Source organism: Mustela putorius, unplaced genomic scaffold, assembly GCF_011764305.1.
Source record: "Mustela putorius furo isolate JIRA1106 unplaced genomic scaffold, ASM1176430v1.1 tig00003846_pilon_pilon_pilon, whole genome shotgun sequence".
NCBI lineage: Eukaryota > Metazoa > Chordata > Mammalia > Carnivora > Mustelidae > Mustela > Mustela putorius.
This window is the reverse complement of record NW_025421999.1, coordinates 20,673,286-20,695,782: the sequence shown is the minus strand read 5'-3', so window position 1 is coordinate 20,695,782 and position 22,497 is coordinate 20,673,286. Positions and strand designations below refer to the sequence as shown.

Here is a 22,497-nt window from a genome sequence, read left to right as displayed (position 1 = left end):
TAGCAACAAACATGGGAAAAACTAATTGGCTGGTCTTTTGGTTGAGATGCACTTTCCTCCAAACACTTCAGTGCCAAAGATAGCACAGTATTAATATACTCACACACAGGGGTGCCCGGGTGGCTCTGTCGTTAAGCATCTGTCTTTGGCTCGGGTCATGATCCTGGAGTCTTGGGATCGAGCCCTGAGTCCGGCCACATACTCAGTGGGAAGCCTGCTTCTCCTGTTCCCACTCCCCATTTCTGTTCCTTCTCTTGCTCTCTGTCAAGTAAATAAATAAATTCATTAAAAAAAAAATACACTCATGCACAAAGTAAGGTCATATACATGTATATAGTATATACCTTATATAAATAAGGTCATGTACATGTCCAGCTTGCTGCAGCCTAACTTATATTTGAAAGCCTATGATTTGAAAAAAATACTGTTTTCTTCAGAAGAGTACTTTTTCAGGGTCATTAGCCACCCCGAAGTTCTTAAAAACACTAGTGAACATAAGTGAGGGAGTCTGTCATATCAGTATTACCTTTCCTGCAAATTTTGTCGTAAGAAACTTAACGGACAATATAGAGAGTTAGCTGAAGTCTCTGAGAGATAGAGGCAGAGTCTTTTCTTCTTTACATGGGCTAGTTACCGAATCCTAAATTCAGTTTAGATCTCAATAAGAGAAACTCGAACTATGATAGATCTTGAATACTGTACTATATTAGGGCTGGAATACAACGTTGGGATCTACCACAGAGTTATAAATAGCACTCTGCTGGATTCCGGGTGACTTCAGGTCTAGTTATCTTTAGATGATTTTCATACTGCAGTGAAACTTTAAAGGTCACGGACATCTATGACTCCAGTTCAACCTTAATTCTCCAGGTTCTCCAGGATAGTAGGGGCAGGATTTCCTCTTAGGGAAAACTTTATGCTTGACATTTATATCCACTAAGGAATATGAACTTCAAGATTCTTATCCTTAGGGCTATGAGAACACTAAATAAGCACGAATCTCATTATTTCCAACTGCTGATAATTTTTGCAGGAGAAAATTCTATGACAAAAGTGCTTGTTCCACTGGACTAAAAGAGTTGGAACTCACCCATTGCATAGTATCAGGATTTTGACATTAAAATGTTTAGTTTATATCAAACCATTTACTTAATTTAAAAATTAAATAGCACTAACAGGAAAACTATTTCCCAATCTCTTTCTGTTTTTGAGATTCTTTTTCTGGCATTAGTAAAATGCTTATACTTCTATTTCCTGATTTGTTAATTTTAGACTTTATTGACTTTCTGTTATCTGAGCTGATGATTTAGCATTCTCAATCTCCCATTTCCTTTCTTCTATTACCCTAGACCATAATTTTTAGGCAGTGCTTACCTTATTATTGCCTTTGTAAAATTGCAGTGACAGATACTATTTCATAATTATTCCTTCCTTGCGTAGCTTTTGTTTTTTGGAATCCAATGATTGCCTCATGTTTTCCTCACCAGTGTAGTTTTCTATTAACTGGTCATTGTTTCAGTTGGTCAACTAGGGCTGTTGTATGACTACCCAAAGGCTCAAACATACCAGCGAACCTGTCAGTTCCATTTTCCCCTCTGGAAATCTCTCTCTAGGAGCCCCCACTTCCTCCTGCTCCAATTTAGAGCAGGTTTTAGGCACACCTTTGTCTTATAACTTATTTTTGACATTTTCCTACGTTGGATTTACTATTTCAATTGTATACCTTTCTGTTTTTGTTCTTCTGGAGTACATTATCCAGTAGTTCCCTAAAGGGGCATACAGATAATACATTTTGAGTCCTTGCACACACACCATAAATTGGTTGGTTATAAACTTATCGGGCAAATAATTTCCTCCCTCAGATTTTTGAAGGCATTATGCCTTAATACACACTGTAAAAAGTAGTGCTGTTTTCATCAGGCTCTAAGTGATTCCACACCCTCAATCCTACCACCATACCCACAACCCAGAATCTCTTAAGATCTCCTCTTTATCCTGATGGTCTGACATTTTATAATGTTATGACTTAGTGTGGATTGTTTTAAGTAGACTCTCTCAGCTGAGACTCAGGTCCTTCAGTTCTAAGAAATTTTCGTATTTCATTTTGATAATTTCTGACTATTTTGAGTTTTTTACTGGAACCCCTAATACTTTAATATTATACCTCCTCGTTTCCTCCTAAAGCCTTCTATCTTTTCCCTTCTGTTTCCTATGTTTGTTTTGTTTTCCAAAGACTTTCTCAACTTTCTTTCCCAAAATTTGTTTATTTTGGTTATATTTTTTACTTTCTGAAGTTTTTTCATAGAACTGTTTTTCATAGTATCCTGTTGTTTCTTGTTTTACAAATTATAATACTTTTCCTCATCTAAGAATACTAATAATTAAATATTTTTTCTTACACTGTCTTTTTCTCCCTATACTTGCTTATTTTGTTCTTTCATTTCTGATGTACTTTGGATTTCTGTTTATATTGAGAAATACTGACTGGAAACTATGTATGTGTGGGTGGGTGAATGGAAGGGTTTGTCAGACGGTAGGCTTCACTGTAGGGAGATGGGCCATTCTGTTGTAGAACCTATATATAAATGTATGTTAAGAATTTTTAGTCTGTACCATTCACTTTCCCTAGAGAGGAAATTCTCAATCTTCCACCTCGCAGCCATCTGCTTGGAAGCCACTGTTCTGAGGACAGGTAAGGAAAGGGGGATAGACGTTTACTGTTTTTTTCACTTTTTTTTTTTTTTTTTCCTGCCTTTCACTTCCAAGAATAAATTTTGGTTTCTTTCCTGGGGTAGCAGTTGCCTGGCTGTGTAGCACTCAGGTATGTTGCACATAGAAGCTTTCAGCAATCCCACTTTTAGAACAGAGAACTGCCCCCATCTTCTGCAGCACCTGGTGCCTCTAGGCCCTAACCTCTCAAGGGGTTGTTATGGTGAATCGGCTTTCTTCCTTCCTACAGTAATTTTAAACTATCGTTGCATCACTGCCCTTGCTCTGTTTGCAGTTTTTCGAAATTTGGCTATAATCTGTGCAATCCCCTCTTGCACTCCATCTTCTCCGGTTTGTACCTTTTAGTGTGTGTTTTTTAAAAATCTATAACTCTGTACACTTAATATGTATTTTTTTATTGGCTCTTGGAAAGGAGTAGCAATAAACATGTGGTAAGTCTGTCATAAATAGTACTAAATAGAATTACATTTTCAAAGAATAATGCTTAATGTTTTTTGAAACTGCCTATAATGTTAATGGATTTTAATGTGGATTTGTGGAGGAATCAGAATATTAAAATTTATGAGCAATCTTTCAGGGTAAAATTGGTAATATGCAGTAACAATATGATAATATTTTTGAGAATTTAGTGTCATAAAATCCAATAACGAGTAAAATAAGCATAAACAGCACATAAAAAAAGTCTTTCTTTAATACTATTGACCTTTTTTTTTTTGGCTGCTAAAACACCTCTGTCCTAGTGATTATCCTATCCTTGATCAAGCTTTCTTATAGTTTTGGTATCTTTCCAGAGATACTTTCTGCATACACAAGTAAATACACTTTTATCTATCCCTCCTCCATTCTCCATTTTAATTCCAAATGTTTCAGAAGGCCCAGCACCAAGGCAGCTGGAGCTAAGACTTTCACAATCAATATTTCAAATATTGAACTTTTATTTTTCAAAACAAAGTGTCCTTTCAACAGCCGCCCCCCCCCCCCAGTGGATTGGGGGAAAAGCCTGATTATGGTACATTTTCCTGCTCCAACAATTCCTGGAAATTGGTAGGAAGTTTCATGCTGATCCATGCTCTGGTAAGCAAGGAGGTACTTGCAAAGGAGGGGACACCAATGTATAGTACTGGCAGAATTAAGAAACATCTGCATTTGAATCTTTTCTCATTTTCTCTAGGATTTTAGTTTCCCTGCTGCTAGCCAATTTTTGTGACTTTTTCTTGAAGTGACAATCTGGAGGTATGAAAACACTCCCAGATAACTTAAAAACACACACAAAAAATCTCACAGAAACACACAGAAAAGATTCGGTTTGCATGAAGTTGGTCCAGTCATTCTGTGAGCTACTGCAGAGAACTGTTTTATATACATTGGAAGGAAAGGAAAGCTATTCATTAAGGAATCAATATTGCTCCAGAATCTTCCTGTGACTCTTATTTATCTGAGAACAGTTCTCACTCATTCTGACCACAGGGGTAGACATGTCACCAAAGCTGGGCTAAATGTAGTATGGTCATGTTTTGTAGATCACAGAGACTGACCCAAGGACTGGATAATGAGCCAGTGTAAATCATTGAGTCCTTCCCCTAGCGTTTTCCAAACTGAAGCTGAAAGAACCAGTTTTGCCTACTGCTTATGGAGTGGTTAGGCTCTGAGTCCAGAGCTGCCTGTAGCCGTGTCCTTTACCATGTGATGAAGCCAATCTGCTTTGGGGTCTCTGACATATGAAAAAGGAAATAGGAATGAGAGGTTTGGGCTGTATTGATGGGATCCAAATCTTCGTCCTTGTTCACAAGCCTGGCTCTACCCTTATCCTTCTTAGGTTGGTTACATGTGTCAATGAACTTTGCTTAAGCTAGCTGAAAATAAGTTTCTTTCAGCTGCAGCAAAATATATTGTACCTATTAGCCCCAGCTCCATAGATCAAAGTGCCTTCTAGGAATCTACCTTTGGATGTTCGTTGGTACTTCAAATTCATCTGCAGTAGAATGCAGCTTTGCTTCCTTACCCATTCTACCTACTCCATTTCCTTTATTTTTTTTTATCTTGATCATCAGGTCAGCATCTACTCAGCTGTCCAAGCCAGAAACCAAAGCTCTACTAGACTTCTCCCTTTCTACTTGATCCCCATCCTTCAAGATCTAGTAGTTTCTAAGTGCTGTTCCTTTTCATAAAATTTTTAAGATTTTTTATGTATTTATTTATTTGACAGAGAAATCACAAGTAGGCAGAAAAGTAGGCAGAGAGGCAGGCTGAGAGAGAGGGAGAAGCAGGCTCCCTGCTGAGCAGAGAGCCTGATGTGGGGCTCCATCCCAGGACCCTGGGATCATGACCTGAGCCAAAGGCAGAGGCTTAACCCACTGAGCCACCCAGGCGCCCTCCCCCTTTTCATAAATATTTCTCATATCTGTTACCCTGTTTTCTATTACTTTTGAGACTCCTTCTGCTGCTTTTTGGCTTCTCCCACTGACCGAAAAGGCCCAATCTCAGAATCCTTACCCCATCTACTGTTGAATGGGTTCCCTTTTAGTCCCAGATGATTGGTCTAGCATAGTTACCATAAAGGCTGGTCAATAATATAAGACACAATGTCAGGAAAGCTCTTTTAAACAGGGGCAGTGAAGATTAATTACATCAAGCAGGTCCTTTTCTATGAGTCTGAGTCTGAGACCCATGGAGGGCTATTCTGTTGCAAAACAGAAGTTGAAGATATACAGAGAGAAGGCAGAGGTGATGACAAGGAGAATGTAACTCTTGAGTAAACAGAAAATGTGCAAGCCGAAGCTGTGAGTAATCCAAAACTACAGGGTATATTGAGTGGAGGATAAAGTAATTGGCTGATATGAGAGAAACGAAGAGATGAAATTACCATATTGGTTGGGGACAAACTTGCTTTTGAGGAGGGAACAAAGTAAGACTAGAACTTCTCTGGACTGTGCTTAGCCTCTTAATTCCTTAATTATGCATGCTCCAGCCTTTGTGAAGCATGGCTGGAGGACAGTACATTGATTCCTGTGAAATTTCTGTGTTTCTGAGCTGCTGCCTGTTTCTAAGACCTCAAGCCACAAAAATGATCTACTCTAGCTATAGAACTTAGTTCCCCAACTGTGTGACACTCTGCCATCTCTCTGTTTATGTGCATATACTATTTCTTCCAACTGGAATAATAATTCTCATCTCCTAAATATCTCTAACTTCTTTACCTGGATCTGGATACCACTTTACTCATCTTTGAAGACTGAGCTCAGGCTCCTCTAAGCTTTCTATAACTCAACCAAATTTAATGGTATTCCGTATTGTGACTGTGCATCTCCATGACTGCTTTTGAGGGTAGAGAATCTCTTTTGTTCCCCAATGTGTCCCCAGTGCCTGATCCAGTACCCAGCACAAAGCAGATACTCAGTGGGTGCCACTGTTTTTGTTAAAGGTCAGTTGCCTAGACTCTTTCAAAAACCAGGAAATTTAAGGGCCTTCCATTGTCATCCCTCATCCAGTAGCTCCAATTGCAGTTGTGCCATGGTTCCTTAAAAAGACAATGATTACATGGCTTTGTGCAGACTTCTTCAGTTCAGAATGCCCTTCTCTTCCCTGTCCCCTAACTCCTTCCAAGAACAGAAGTAGGGAGACCAGAGTTAAGGAATTTTGCAGTTGTCAATGAAAGAGAGGATGACTGCCTGGACTAAGAAGCACTGGTGGAATAAGAGGTAGAGACAAAAAATTCTAGAGCAAAGAAGTACTTGAAGAATTGGATGAGATGAGGAATGGGGGCATGTCAAAAATAACTACTGGGTTTTTCTGGTTTGATCAACTGGTGTAGTCAGAGATAGGAAAGAATGGAGGAGATGCAGATTAAGAGGTATCTCAACATTTACATACATAATCAGATTTCTTATCTAAATTTTGCTGATATATACTATACTTAGGAAATGGGAATACTGATCTGTTTTTTTGGGTGGTATTGGGGAAAATACTTAATTTTTTTTTTTTTTTTAGATTTTATTTATTTATTTGACAGACAGAGACCACAAGTAGGCAGAGAGGCAGAGAGAGAGGGGGAAGCAGGCTCCCTGCTGAGCAGAGAGCCCGATGCAGGACTAGATCCCAGGACCCTGAGACCATGACATGACCTCAGCCGAAGGCAGAGGCTTAACCCACTGAGCCACCCAGGCGCCTCTACTTAGTTATTTTTTTAATTTATTGTTTTAACTATTTTAAAGTATACTTTTCAGTGGCATTAAGTACATTCACATTGTTTTTGTGGGTAATCATGAGTAGCATCCATTTCTAGAACTTTTTTCATCTTCTCAAATTGCAGTTCCTTGTCCACTAAACACTAGCTGCCCATTTCTCCCTCTCTCCTAGTCCCTGGCATCCACCATTATACTTTTTGTCTCTATGAATCTGACTACTCTAGGTACCTCAAATGAGAATCTAGTATTTGTCCTTTTGTACTGGCTTATATCACTTAGAATAATGTCTTCAAGTTTCATCCATATTGCAGCACATGTCAGAATCTCCTTCCTTTTTAAGGCTGAATAATATTCCATTGTCTATATAGACACCATTTTGTTTATCCATTCATCCTTCAATGGACACTTGGGTTTCTTCCACCTTTGGCTATTGTGAGTAACACTGCCATGAACCTGGGTGTGCAAATGTCTGTTCCAGTCCTTGTTTTCAATTCTTTTGGGTATATACCAGAAGTGGAATTTCTGGATCATATGTTTAATTTATGAGGAAGCACCATAATGTTTTCCATAGCAGCTATACCATTTTATATTCCCACCAGTAGTGCACAAGCATTCCATTTTCTCCAGATTGTCCCCAACACTTTTATTATTTTTTATTATAATAGCCAACCTATTAAGTGAGTGAAGTGGTATCTCATTGTGGTCTTAATTTGCATTTCCCTAACGATTCGTGACATTGAACATATTTTCATGTACTTACTGGCCATCTGTATATATTATTTGGAGAAATGTCTATTTAAGTCCTTTGCCCATTTCAGAATGGAATTATTTCTGTTGTTGTTGTGGAGTTCACAGTTATTTTGTAACATGAAATGGGTTTTAGGAATAAAACAGGTCTCTAAGGCATGAAAACAAGTGTTACATATAGTATGACAAAGCTAGGGATCTTGGGAAAAGGGGCAGAAAAAGGTGAGGATGTCAAAGATAGTTTAAAAAAAATGTTAAAAGTTTTAGCTTTAGTAAAGAATTAAAATAAAGGACATTCTCAGGATTCTGAGCTCATTTTAGTATAGTAGTTTGGCAACCTTATGGGTTAAATAAGCCTTGCTGGCTACCCTGAGAACCTAACCACTATATTTAAGAACACTACTTGTATAAAAAAAGCCCTTTCTTGCAAATCTTCTAGTTAAAAACAACAACAACAAACTTTTGGTATATAATTCATATATATGGTGACTGTCTATACACTAAAATCTAAACTTGAAAACTAAGTTAGTTATACTATGGGTTATGGAAATAACTATCATATAATGCTTTTATTTATTTATTTTTTTTAAAGATTTTATTTATTTATTTGACAGAGAGAGACCACAAGTAGGCAGAGAGGCAGGCAGATGAGGAGGAAGCAGGCTCCCTGCTGAGCAAAGAGCCCGATGCGGGACTCGATCCCAGGACCTGAGATCATGACCTGAGCCGAAGGCAGCGGCTCAACCCACTGAGCCACCCAGGCGCCCCATATAATGCTTTTAATTAGGAATTTAATATTTTTTAATTACTATAAGTTGATGTTTATGAATCATTTGTGAGATACATTATAAAAAATACACAGGATACAGAGCTATAGAACTAAAGCCAAATCATAATACAATTGATAGAAACATGAAAACAAAGCTATTATCTACAGATAGAAATAAAGAAGGATTATATAGAAATCTGTTCTGTTAACTGAAGCAGCTGGAAAAAACACTATTATTAGCCATTTGTAATAGATAATGAATCTCCAAGAATAATACCCAGTTTAACCTAAATAAATTTTATGATTTTTAAAGTAACTATAAATCTGCTGAACTTGGATAAACTGTTGGATTCTGAGTTTTTGGTAAAATGCTATAACACTTGGATTAGATAAATAACCTATATTATATACGTAAAATGTAATATATATTTCAGAAGAAGTAACATATTATTATAAAGTATATCTAGGGTTATTTTCAATGTTCTATACTCTATATTCATTGTAAATAACTGTAGTTGAGAAAATATACCATTCTCTAAAAATAAAAACAAAAAGCTTTCATTAATCTGAAACTAAAGATTAGCTTTCCATTTCTTGTCAGGATCCGTGTTGCTAGCTGTGGAAAGAAAATTAGAGAGTAAAAATTTAACAAAAGATAAGCAATGGATTTTAAGTTATTTTGTGGCTAGAAATTCCTAAAACAATTTTGTTGCTTAATATAAAGGTGGTTTTTTTTGTACATATAAAAGTACTGCTGAAGCTTCTACAGAAAATTCAAGTTTCAAGCTTCTTGATTTTTAAGGATTAAACTTCTATAAAGATTGTTAATTTGCTGAATTAATCTAACACTAGTAAACACTTATAGAATTACTGCTTTAATATTTTTGAGTTTATTACCTTTACTACTGCTAAAATGTTTGGCTGTTCCCAAATCTTCTGCATGTGAAATTCTTTGTGGTCTCGTGGTAGGGAGAAGAGAGGCTATCTTCCCGTTACATGCCTTTGATTGTAGTTGTGGTGGGTAAGAACTGCAACCCCTAAGCAAAATTCTAATTCCCGTGGGAGCTTTAGCTTCCAATTTGTGGTCCACTGGCCTTTCACTACTAACCCTTCATATCGCTTTTTTCTCCTTCTTACAGTGACATTCAAGGAAGGACTCTGGTGGGCGTTATTTTTCCTAAAAGCAAACTAGTTTGTAAAAAAAAAAAAATATATATATATATATATATATATATATATATATTTTAAAAGCTGGTAATAAAATAATTGAAATTTGGAAATATACTTACAAATTTTTCCTTCTTTTTCTAATTTTTTCAAATGAAGTGAGACATTATGTTCAGCCATTTTATGTAAATGCTCAGGAATATTCTAAAAGAAAAAATGAGGGTGAAAGAAGACATTTCTTTTTTTAAAAAAGAATGAGTTAATCTTGTTGAAATTATTAAAACATGGAAGAAAAGGAAAACTTTAACTTAAATACATTTTTATATAGGAATAATCAAAGTGATTTCACTTTGTATATGTCTTGCTTTAGGCCACTCTATTTTTATCTATATACATATACATAAAATAGACTGTAAGATCTATAAGGACAGTATCAGCATTGGTTTTGTTCATTACTATATACCCAGTGCTTAGCAATGCTTAGCACATAGTGGGAACTCCGTATTTTATGAATGAATAAATAAATAGCTGTAAAAATTATTCTAGAGTTTTGATGGTACTATGGACAATTGGCCCTATGGTTTACTTATTATGTTACATGATAATATCCTTGTACATTTCCCTTAGTTATCCTATCTCTGTCATCCTTTAGTTTTCATCTGGAAACTTCCTTAGACTTCTCTTAAACTTCATGTTTACTTACATTGAGTTGTATTGTTGACTCACTTCTTACTCAACCAACTTAACACAGCAACATCACACATTATTGTTCCCCAAATATAAACTTCCAAAACCAAGCCCTCTCTTAAGCTCCATTACCATATACTATATCCATCACTGTGATCTTCTAGATCTAATTATGTGACTCCTCTGCCTAAGATCCTTCAGTGGTCATGCCCAGGTTATTGGCTAATGCCCATATTTTTTAGGATGGCAGTCAAGGCTACCATGATCTGATCATGTCTGTCTTTCTTGCTTCATTTCCTGAGACTCCTTTCCTGCCCATCCACATGTGCATTCTGTGCTCCTGTCATATGCAATCTCTTTGTGGGTTTTCAAACATATACAATATACATATACAATTCTCTTTTATTACTTGCAAAGCATGTTTTTCCTTCTGTCTACAATGACTTCCTCCTGTACTCTGGCTTGGAAAATTCTTGGAAATGGCTTCTTCAAAACTGGTTAAATAACTAAGTTTTTAAAGCTTTTCCAGACAAGCCTCGGTACCCTGCATCTTCCATCAGGTGAAATTTATTCCTCTTTATTTTATGCTCTGATATACTGTGTAAAAGTCTTATAGGAAGCCTGGTATGATAGAAAAAACAAGACTTGAGTATCTGACATCTCACTTTTGAGTATGTGCTACCTGTTAGTTGTGTGCCTTTGGAAGTTACTTAGCTCACACTTTTTAAAAGTCTATTACATTGGAATCTTTATGTATTAAAAATTCAAGGCATATGAATTAAGGGCCTCAAATTACATTTGTAAGTGTAAACCAATGAGTACAGAGTCTACCATACAATAAGGTGCTCAAAAATGATTAATTCGGTATTATAAGCATCTGTTGAACATGTCTGTTTTCAATAAACTATGAGTCCTTTGGGGTAGGGATGTATGTCATCTTTGTGTCTCAGTACCTAGTCTACTGTGTGGCATACAAAAGGCATCCAGTAAATATTGAATGAATAAATCTCTCTAGAATACCTATGCCATTCTATACATAACAGGTATGTGACACATTTTTACAGTGAATACAGTGACTACACCTCTAAATGCAGAATCATCATTTTGAAGGGATGGACAATTGCTTGATGACTCATCTGGGAGGGTGATTCCAGAGTTCTGTTGTCAGTACTTAAGTTAGGAATAAAAATCCCAATGTACCAATGTATAGTCTAGTGTGGCTATATTCTATTATTATGAGGAAAGGAGCTCTTTCACAGAATTTAAATATTTATATTACCCTTTTGCCAATGGCATTTTTTTATCTTTAGCTGTTTTAACCTAAGCACACTGAGTATATGATTGTTTTTTGATCACTTGGGCCAATGGAACATTAAATTTCTTTACTAATTATAATTGTCCCCAGGTACTTTTCACTCTCATGTATCTTATGGCTATACAGTTTGTAGTAGTGGGAGGTGTTTTTTGTAGTGGGAGGTTTTTTTTTTTTTAAGTTTATTTATTTATTTTTTAGTAATCTCTGAACCCAACATGGGGCTTGAACTCATGACCCTGAGATCAAGAGTCAGCACACTCTTCTGCCTGAGCCAGCCAGGTGCTCCAGTAGTGGCAATTTTTAAACCCAGGTAATCTTTGTTGAAAATGGAATTATACTAATTGATTGCCTCACAGTGCTGTTATATATGTAGTCAGAGGCCACTGAAGTGAGAGCACTTTTTTCTCTACATTGTAAGTTATTCTAGCCATGTTCTTTTATATGTACTTTCTCCTCCTTCTCTCTCGTTAAGCATTGCTACTACTTTCTACTGCTATTAACCTAGTATGTCACTAGCAGATCACCCTTCTCACTTGCTATGAGCTAGGACACCAATTATCAAGATGGCTACAATAATACATAAATCATTACAAAACTTAATCATTAGGGTGTTGTTAATAGTCTCTCCTACAAGATGAAGTATGTATGGTTTAATGATAGCTTGGAATGTTTCTTTTGGGTTCCCCAGGTCCGTTTCTATTTGTTTAACTTCTGTGTTCTAGAAAGTTGAGATTGCTGATCTTGAATTTATATAAGCAGCACTACTTATAAAATTAATAGACTTATTCTGTTCTAGATTGTGTTAAGTTTACCATATCTATAGTCTATTATAAAGATTATTCTAATAAAACCATTGCTATGTACAAATAAGATAAATGAAAATTACCTTGTAAATGTTTTTTACAAGCTCCATTACTGTAAATGATTTTTCAAAATTGTCACGAAACAATGTAAGAATTTGCTGTTCTCGGATATTTCTGTGAGAAATGTATTCTAGAATTTTAGCTTCAGCGTTACGGATTACTGGGCCATGTCCTGAATTAGAATTATAAAAATTATTTCAACCAGATAAAAAATATCAAGTACAAATGAAGTTAATTTGTTCTATTTAACCATAATTCATATGATGTACTGAAAAAGCACACTAAGTATATTAACAAATAGGAATTACCTGGAAAACCATACAGATAGAAGATTTAAAAATTATACTCAATGCCAAAAAAACAGATAATTATATCAAAATCTGTATGGAATATTATTATATATATTAAAAATAAACAATAAACATTTAACAATAAAAACAGCATCCACAAGAGTAAGGATCGGTAATATTTATAGAGTGCTCATTATTTGCCAGGCACTTTTCGAAAGGTTTAATATATATTATTCTTAGAAGAGTCCGATGAGGTAGCAACTATTATTATCCCTTCTTTATATTTAAAGCAGAAGCTGAGATATGGGGGGGTGGCAGATAACTTGCACACAGTTACACAGTGAAGAAGAGATGGAGCTGAAGGGCTGACTTGAGAGCTCTTAATCAATCACTCTATGCTCTTAACCACTGTGTCACACTTAATGTAAGAGATTGAAAAGGTGAATGTAAAAAGTAGCGCTATGTGACTAAGATCTATTAAAAATTCACAAGAACCGCAGTAGAACTTTAAGAATCTTACGTATAAGCTAGTAATTCAGAAATGTCGACAACCCAGATTAGGTTATATTAAAATCTAGTTGCTCTTTAAGACAGTACAAATGAATTTATGACACGAGTCTGCAAGAGGGGTATTTAAAATTTTTGAGAACAAAATATTCAGAGGCGGACTCACCTGTTATCAAGTAAAGAGCATGGGCTTTGGTTAGAATATTGACAATCATTTACTTGTATGGGGCCATGAGGGTCTGAATCCCTGAGCTTGTTTCTTCAGCTGGGCAGTAAAGTGAAGTAAAGCTACCTGCTTCACTGGGTTTTTGTTTTTTCTTTTGGTTTTGTTTTAAGGTTTTTTATGTATATATTTGATAGAGAGAGACACAGTGAGAGTGGAAACACAAGCAGGGGGAGCCGGAGAGGGAGAAGCAGCCTTCCTGCCAAGCAGGGAGCCCAGTGTGGGGTTCGATTCCAGGACCCTGGGGTCATAACCTGAGCCGAAGGCAGACACTAAATCAGCTGAGCCACCCAGGCACCCCGTCACTGGGTTTTTGTGAAGACAACACAGTATAGGTCCCTGCACAGCACTGGCCAGGCTCTCATATATGGTGGCTGTGGCTATAGGACACAATTTACATATAAGCTCCTGCTGTGTCAGGAATCCGGTTTAAGGATTCATTAAAGCAAACACTCTAAGAACCATTACTAGGTAGCCTCTCATTAGCTTTGCTTCATTCAGTGTGAGTGAAACATATACTCTCTTCTCTTTAAAAACAGCTGTCAGCTTCCATTCCTCTTGTGTCATAATACGAATTCAAATGCCCATGTTTCCGATTCTCTCGGCAAGAGAAACTCATGAGAGAATATAAGGGTACTGACAATACTCTATTTACAGATCTTTCTGTGACTCTGGTTAGGAACAAGTTAGAAGGACTTAAAAAATTAGGTAACCTAGTTTCTTCTTCCTTCTGGGCCCTCTTGTTGAGTCTTATTATCTTTCTCCACTTTTAGGATGGAAGGGAGATTCATGCTGCAGAGCAGTGCGCGACAGCTGAGACACTAAAACAGGTTTCTTTTTCTGGAGAAGTGAAATTAATATAGCTTTAGAGTTGACATAGAAGCTACAGATATTTCAGTAGTGTGAGTTAAAGAAACTGAAGCTCAGAGTTCATGGCTAAAATGTGGCCTGCGACAGAAATCTAATAATTAACAAAAGTGAAGATACCAAAAGATAAATTTATTTCTTTTGTTTAACAGTTCTATTAATAGCTTTAAGGGTATTAAAAAATAAACCTTGTATCTTTATAAAGTAATTAATGTAACTCTCAGCCTTTTTAAAAAAGATTTTAGTTACTTAATTTAGATAGAGAGGGAGCATGTTGAGTGCAGGGGCTGGGGGAGGGATGGAGGTGGAAGGAGAGAATCTCAAGCCCATTCCCCACTGAGCCCAGAGCCCAATGGATAGCTGGATGTGGGGCTGGATTGCACGACCCTGAGATTATGACCTGAGCCATGAGCTGAAGACGAGAGTCAGTCACCCAATCGACTGAGCCACCCAGGTACACCAACTCTCTAGCTTTTTTAATTGCATGGCTAGTTAAGACTTAGGGGCATAATAAAGCATAAAAAGAATTGCTTTATGGGTATCTCTTCTAACTCTGAAAACATATAAAACACACACATAGACAAATCAAAATGAACCTTCTTCATCATTTCACACAAATGGTTTGCTAGATTTAAGCAACTACCCACCTGGATATATGATATTAGCTTTGATCTTTAATAGCTCTTTTAGGGAGTTCATATAATCATAGAGGTCTTCAAATACAGTTGTTCCTTCCCCTAGGATGCAATCTCCAGAAAAGATAGCATTCTCCTCTTCTAAAAGTAGAGCCATATGATCATCAGTGTGGCCAGGTGTGTATATAACCCTGGTTAAAAGAAAACGAAGAAATAGCAGCAATTAGAAACTCTTAGGCTTAGAAGAAATTATTCTCCAGCCTTATCTCTGGATAAGACACAAGACAGCCTAATCTCAGGGCAGGGAGGTTGGTGTGGGTCCTGGAGCCTGGGGCTGTGTTTGGCCTGGGGTTCAGATCTCAGATCTCAGGGCTGGGTAAAAAGCTCCCTTTTCTCTTGTGGCCCACTGAAAATTATCATCAGAAAATTCTCTGCTTTAAATCAGATTTCCCACTCTGAAGTATAAATTTAATACTTTTCCCTTTTTTAAAAATTTTATAAATAATAAGCATGCACCAATTACAGCAAATGTTGAAAATAGAAAGGAAACTACTTAAAGGAGATATGAAGTCACAATCATTCCACTACTCAGAGACAGTGCTTTTATTATTAAAAAACATTTTGTTTTTTTTTCAATTTCCTTTGCATAGATGTTTATTTTACAATATACTTTGTGGTGAGACTTTGAGAAAAAAGCACTTTCCTAAGTTGCTGTTGGGAGAGAAAAATGTATAGTATAACACATATGGAGGGGAATTTGGCATTTCTAGCAAAATTACATAACCCTTTGACCCACTGCTCCCATGGCTAGAAATTTACCCTGAGATTACACGTTCACAAGTACAAAAAATATATACAAGTTATTCATTACATTATTTATAAAAACAAAATATTAGGAACAACCTAGATACCTAACCATTGGACAGACACTATGGACACATTGTGATACAACCACACCATGGAATACAATGCAACAGTCATCAAAAAAAAAAAAAGGATGAAGATCTCTGTGAACTGATATGGAGTAATTTGCAGGATATATTGTCAAGAGGTAAAAAAAAGTGTGGTTCTTTTCATGCCTCTGCTTTACTGCTGGAGCAGGCTGCAAGCTGTATCTATGTTGCAACCCAACTACCTACCCCCTGACCTTATTAGTCCAGTGTTCCAGGCCACACAAGGCAGGCCTCAGAGCAGGGAGGTTGGTGTGGGTCCTGGAGCCTGGGGCTGTGTTTGGCCTGGGGTTCAGATCTCAGGTCCACAGGCCCCTGTGCTCTGCAGCCACCCTGAGGAGGCTGCATGGCCCTGGGCCAGTCTCTGACATCAATTTTGCTGAATGTGCCACAAAGCAGATCCTTGATTCTGCCAGGGCTATAGACCCTTTGCAGTCAGGCAAGTTCTCCTGGTACCTGCCTCTTTTTGGCCATATCACCAACCACCTTTTAGCCACACAGCCATCCAGACTGAGAAGATCCGGAAACTTGGTGGCCACGTGAGCCACGGCCGCAGCCCCACTGGCCAGCATCTGCGGGGGTAATGCTGGTGGCATGTGTCACCACAGCATCAGTTTCAACACCCATTATCCAGGTTACTTTGGAAAAGCTGGTCTGAGACAGGACCACTTAAAGAGGAACCAGAGCCCAACCAGAGCCCAGCTGTCAACTTTGATAAACTGGGAACCTTGCCGGGTGAGGAGACTCAGGTAAATGCTACCAAAAACAAGATGGAAGCTGCTCCTGTTGCTGATGTAGTGTGGTTCTGGGAAAGGGAAAGCTCCCCAAACAGCCCGTCATCCTGAAGACAGGAAAGCAGAAGAGCTGAGCAGAAAATCCATGGGTGTGTGTAGGAGCTGGGTCCTCAAGCCATGGGGGAGGAGGTTCATTAAATGCTAACCAGAGGAGTGCCTGGGTGGCTCAGTGGGTTACGCCTCTGCCTTTGGCTCAGGTCATGGTCTCAGGGTCCTGGGATCGGGCCCCGCATCGGGCTCTCTGCTCGGTGGGGAGCCTACTTCCCCCCTCTCTCTGCCTTCTTGTGATCTCTCTCTCTGTGAAATAAATAAATAAATAAATAAAATCTTTAAAAAAAAAAAAATGCTAACCAGGGCTTTTCTCTTAAAAAATAAAGCATGAAAGAATGTTTACAGTTGCTATTTTGTCCAAGAAAGGTTGGGGAAATAAAAAGGTATACGTATATATTTCCCAATTTTTGTAAAAAGAAACGGAAGATAAAAAACTAATGAATTACAGCTGCCTATGGGGGCAGGCAGGTGGGTTGTAGGGAACAGATATGCAAGCAAGACTTATCTGATAGTAACTTTTTTTATTAGTTTTAACTTCTGAGCTATGTAAATATATATTCTAAACATAAAACTAAAACTATAAATATGAAAGAAATCAATCTTACCATATACTGGAAAGATAGCACAATCATGCTACTATTAATTCAAATAATTCTGAAATACTAAGATTATACATCTTAAATAGAATGTATCTTAAGGTTAAAAGAAATGGAAAGATATTTTGAATTTTACTTAATAGGTTTATTGTTGGCAGTGTTACTGGTTACTGTGTTTCTGAAACTGTTTTGTGTTTACTGTATGACAATATAAATAATAAACTGGTGTTGAAAAGCAAGGTTTTTACGGTGGGATAAAGAAAAAAATACATAAATGAGGAAATTAAGGTTTTGGGGGTTGTTTCTCATCTGAATTGAGGAATCATTTTGAATTCATCATTTCATTTTTTTCCTTAACTCTATGAAAAGCCCCGAAGTAATGACACTCCACTAGTCTTGAGCATGCCTGACACTTAGTTCTGGATGGAACTGAAATACCATTTCCCACTCAAAGAAACCAGGGCTTCTTGCAGACGTGGTTGGCTCCAGGTCTGGGACAGGGAAAGTAAACTGTGATATGGAGACTTTTTTTTTTTTTTTTGATTAAACCTATTGATGAAAGTATTCAATATTACATGAAAATAATTCCAAGAGGCATATTTCCACAACTATAAGAATATGTAAGTGTGGGTGTGCTTGTATCTTATGGACAATCTTACGAACAGACAATGCATTTACATACAATACAATACATACAATGCGTTTACAAACAGACCGCCAATCTTTTTTAATCTACAGAAACTCACTTGGAGAACCACCCTTTTTCAGAGTCTGCAGACTGTCTTATTCTTTGATGGGTTCGGAGTGTACCCTCAATTTGTCCCTCTACCCCCTACTCCAGAACTCAGTAATGGTTTTCTTTGATAACCAAGGCAACAGATTTCTTAAATTAGGGGATCAGAAATTCTAATTCTCCAGTCACCTGGGTAGCTAATGCTTTAATCTGCATAAAAACGGTGTTAAAATTCACTTCACATAGGCAGGAGGAAAAAAGGAGATGACATCAGAGATGCTTTGCTAAAGATCAGAGGAACTGCAGCTGTGGCCTTCCCATTCATCAGGTGGCAATTTATCTAGTTCTGCCACTTCTGTGATAGAGTAGACTTTATAAAGATGGCTCTCTAAGGAGATTTAGAACAGTCAACAAAAGCTGTCAGACTGGCTTTTCTTTGAGAAATGGAACTCAGGTCACTAGAAAATTCTTGAAGGTTATATTCAGAATCAAATCCTACTGAAAAACCTGCTTCCTACTTTTTAACCAAAGGGTTCTTGGTGGGTATTGTCCCCATCTCTAATGTATTCCCCCCGCCCCAAATTGGCAAGCAGACCAGATCAACTGGACATCAAATACTTGAGAACTTAAGTAGATTTTACCTTCTGTTTATGGAACTTTTGCTTAATGATGAACTTTTGCTTGTTAATATTTAAAACAATTGGGTTTTACTTACTTGATAAAAATGGAAATAGGAAGCATCGTCATCAGCAAACGAAATGTTTTATTCAGATTCTAGCATAATTATAATTTATTTTTGTGAAAACGTTATTTACTAAATTATTTTTTAAAAGTTTTATTTTAGAAATACACACACACAGAAACAGAGACAGAGTGGGGAGGGGCAGAGGGAAGAGGAGAGAGAGCCTTAAGCAGACCCCACACTGAGTGCAGATCCTGAGGTAGGGCTCAAGCTCATGGCTCTGAGATCGTGACCTGAGCTGAAACTAAGAGTTGGATGCTTAACCAACTGAGACACCCAGGCACCCTTGTTGTTTCTTGATCTGAAAGCTGCTCATATGATTTGTTCAGTTTATAACAATATACCATGTTGCACATGGATGATATACACTTTTCTTTTTGTATATGTTAATAAAAAGCTTAAAATAGGGGGCACCTAGATGTCTCAGTCGTTAAGCATCTGCCTTCAGCTCAGGTCATGATCCCAGGGTCCTGGGATCGAGCCCCACACTGGGTTCTCTACCCAGCGAGTAGCATGCTACTCCCTCTCCCACTCTCTCTGCTTGTGTTCCCTTTCTTACCATCTCTCTCTCTGTCAAATAAATGAATGAAATCTTAAAAAAAAAAAAGCTTAAAATAGGGGAGTTTGGGTGACTCAGTCAGTTAAGCATCTGTCTTTGGCTCAGGTCATGATCCCGGGATCCTGGGATCGAGCCTCACATTGGGATTCCTGCTTAGTGGGGAGACTGCTTGTCCTTCTCCCCCCCCCCCTGCCTCTTCTCCCTGCTGTGTCGCTCTCTTAAAACCTTACAATATATGGTCTGTTTATGGCAGATGGGTGGTAATTAACTACCAAGGGCCAAATGTTCTTAATCTGCAAATTAGGTATAGATCTAATATCCATGATTCTGTGATAATTAATAAACCAGTACTGTGATTCCCAAGACTTTGAGATAGGTCTTTAATGTGTGGTGGGGGAAAAGAATTGTCAAGAATACTCTCTTATAATGTAATGTTTATTATCTTTTGGTTATCATGAACAAATTACAGGAGACACTATCATATTTCCAACAAGAACATTTTAAGAAAATGGCCCAGAAATTAGTTGGGTTTATAAATTAAATTTACAAATCAAAGGCATATTAGGAAAAAGGGAACACTGGCTTGAAAGGGGGCATGGATACCCAGTTATTTTCTCTTTCTCATTCACTTACTTATACTTATCCACTGCCCTCTTTGTAGATATTTATTACCTGTTGGATAAATATTCAGTATTTCCATATGCCAGGGACTGAGGATCTGAAGATGAATCTGGCTTCTGCTGTGTATCAGAGAAAAGCTAGTTTATCATCAAACCTCCTTCCTCTTTCTCCTGGGCATGAAGTTAAACCTTATTTCCCAGCTTCCTTATAGCCAGGAGTGAATGAATTTATTTATGACTGAATTTATAGCCAATGTAACAGAAGGTCTGGTCTATGAAAGCCTCCCATGAAAGATCCCTTCCATGCTTCTTCTCTGCCACCCCCTGGACTGACTGAGGTGAACAAAGCAACCTTGAAACCAACTCTTGAGGATGGTGGATTCACAAGATGGAAGGTGTTTGAAATATTCCTGCAGGGGGGCCACTTGATAATCAGGAATCCTTCCTGGACGTTATATGACTGAGAAGAAAACTTATTTCATGTATGAACCATGATATATTTGGGGGTCGGTTTGCTACAGCGACTGGCATTAACTAATACTGTGAACCTAAGGGGTTGATGACCTTTTATGGAGATACCTACTTATACAAAAATTACAATAAAACTTAATCAGTGCTATGATAAAATAATGTTAAGTTATATGAAAGTAAGAGAGGAAAGGGGCGCCTGGTGGTTCAGTTGGTTAAGCATCTGCCTTCGGCTCAGGTCATGATCCTGGGATCCTGGGATCAAGACCTGCATCAGGCTCCCTGCTCACCAGGGAGTCTGCTTCTCCCTCCCCCTCTGCCTCTCCCCATGGCTTGTCCTCTCTCTCGCTCACTCGCTCTGTCTCTCAAAAAAAAAAAAAAAAAAAGTCAGAGGAGGGAGCAGTTAATTCTGCCCAGAAAGGGTTCCTGAAATAAGTAACTTGCGAACTGAAGTCTGAAGAATGAATAGTAAGTATTTATGAGGGAGACAAGTAGGGGGAAAGCAGTGATGCATACCTGGTAAAGGGGAAGGCATGAGCAAAGGCATGAACATACATAATGTGTCCAGGTATCTGGATATGGTTAATTGTATTTGCAATGGCAGTGGTAGGAACTTAGACCAGAAAAGTGGTTTGGGGCTAGACAGTGACATGGTAAGGAGAATAAACATGATCTCATATGCACTAAGAATTACTCAAGGTTTCAAGTGACATTGGGTATGAAGGGTAGTTTGGAAAGGGGAGCCTGGAGACAGGAATACTAAATAAGAAGTAGTGGCAGTGGACATGAAGAAAAAGGGACAGCATGGGCAAATATTTTTAAGGTAAAATCTAACACGATAAGATGTGGTGGGTGGGGAAAGGGGGAGTGATAAAGAGGAACTGGAGCCAGCTTCTGTCTTAGAAGAAAAAATAAAATCTTAAGTGCTGAGAGCAGTAGGTGTTCTGAAGTCAGAAAGCAAGTAGACTGGGGGACAGAGGAGAACCCTAAGTAGTTCAGTTTTAAAATTACTGAGTATGAAACAACTTTTCGACCTGATTTAGGTCATGGGGGATTATGGGGCTGACCTAAAATGTATTTACTTTAGGTATGGATCATCTTTTGAAATTGAGAGCATGAGAAAGTCCTGAATTTAATTGATGAGTAGAGCCCTAAACCATTCCCAGCAGGAAATACTAATCTATTTCTTAATTTAAATTTTATTAAAAAACTGGTAATCATGTAACTGAAACAAATAACTTAAAAAGGGTGGATAGAATGAAAACTCTTTCTTTTCTCCTATTTCTCAAGCAACCTGGTGTTTCTTCCCAGAGTAACCTAACAATGTTATCAGATCTTCTATATCCTTCCCGGGATGTTCCTCACTCATATAAGCAAAAATTCAGAAATCTTCCTTTATTCCCTTTTTATAAGACACATACATAACCCTCCCCCTTCCCTGATGAAAGGACATTTACTGACCTGAGAGTGGCACCTTCAGTTTTTATCACATCTCCGTCTCGCAGATAAACATATTGTTGCTTTCCATCTCCTATAATTTCTTCTCTCGGAGGATTCCGTGGGAGTTTTTTAATGCAATATGATGTGTCTAGTAACAAAACAGATGAAATATATTAAGTCATACTCTAAATGATAATTCAGCCTTTTAAGAGATGAACTTTCTTTCCTAATGTTTTTCCTGTATTTGGTTTTTGCAGTAATTTCTTAAGCTATTTCTCTACCCCATTAATTTATTTCAGCCATTTTTATTCTTTCTTGTTTCAAACTCCTTCCTTTTGTAACACTGTTGCTTAATTCATGATTTTGTTCTTCTTTATGTCTGCAGTCTTCCTATTAGTTCAATTTTGCACTTTTGTCATTTCATGTTTCATATCTGATTTCATTAAAAGTATACTCTTTAAATTCTTCAATGAAAACAAAAAAAATAAGAGATCAAATTTTCATAGAGCTAACTGTGAATGATTGCAAAAAATATTAACATTAAGAGACAAGAGAAAATG

The 22,497-nt window shown here is 37.5% G+C and overlaps 1 protein-coding gene across 3 annotated transcripts in view; it reads right to left on the bottom strand.

Annotated features, from left to right (window-relative positions):
- Positions 1–212: 212 nt before the first annotated feature.
- Positions 213–22,497, bottom strand: part of LACTB2 (lactamase beta 2) — a 33,569-nt gene continuing 11,284 nt past the window's right edge. The window contains exons 3-8 of one of the 3 annotated variants that reach the window (XR_200185.3): positions 21,959–22,085; positions 14,997–15,175; positions 12,486–12,634; positions 9,720–9,801; positions 9,328–9,618; positions 8,445–9,046 (exon numbers count right to left, since the gene is read on the bottom strand). Coding sequence is in view for 2 of the 3 variants with exons in the window: in XM_004762378.3 (XP_004762435.1) it covers positions 9,003–9,046; positions 9,720–9,801; positions 12,486–12,634; positions 14,997–15,175; positions 21,959–22,085 (581 nt within the window). In the remaining variant the exon portion in view is untranslated. Of the gene's footprint in view, positions 262–8,444; positions 9,047–9,327; positions 9,619–9,719; positions 9,802–12,485; positions 12,635–14,996; positions 15,176–21,958; positions 22,086–22,497 lie in introns of those variants that run through there. The other 2 variants (XM_004762380.3, XM_004762378.3) reach the window with 2 other exon arrangements.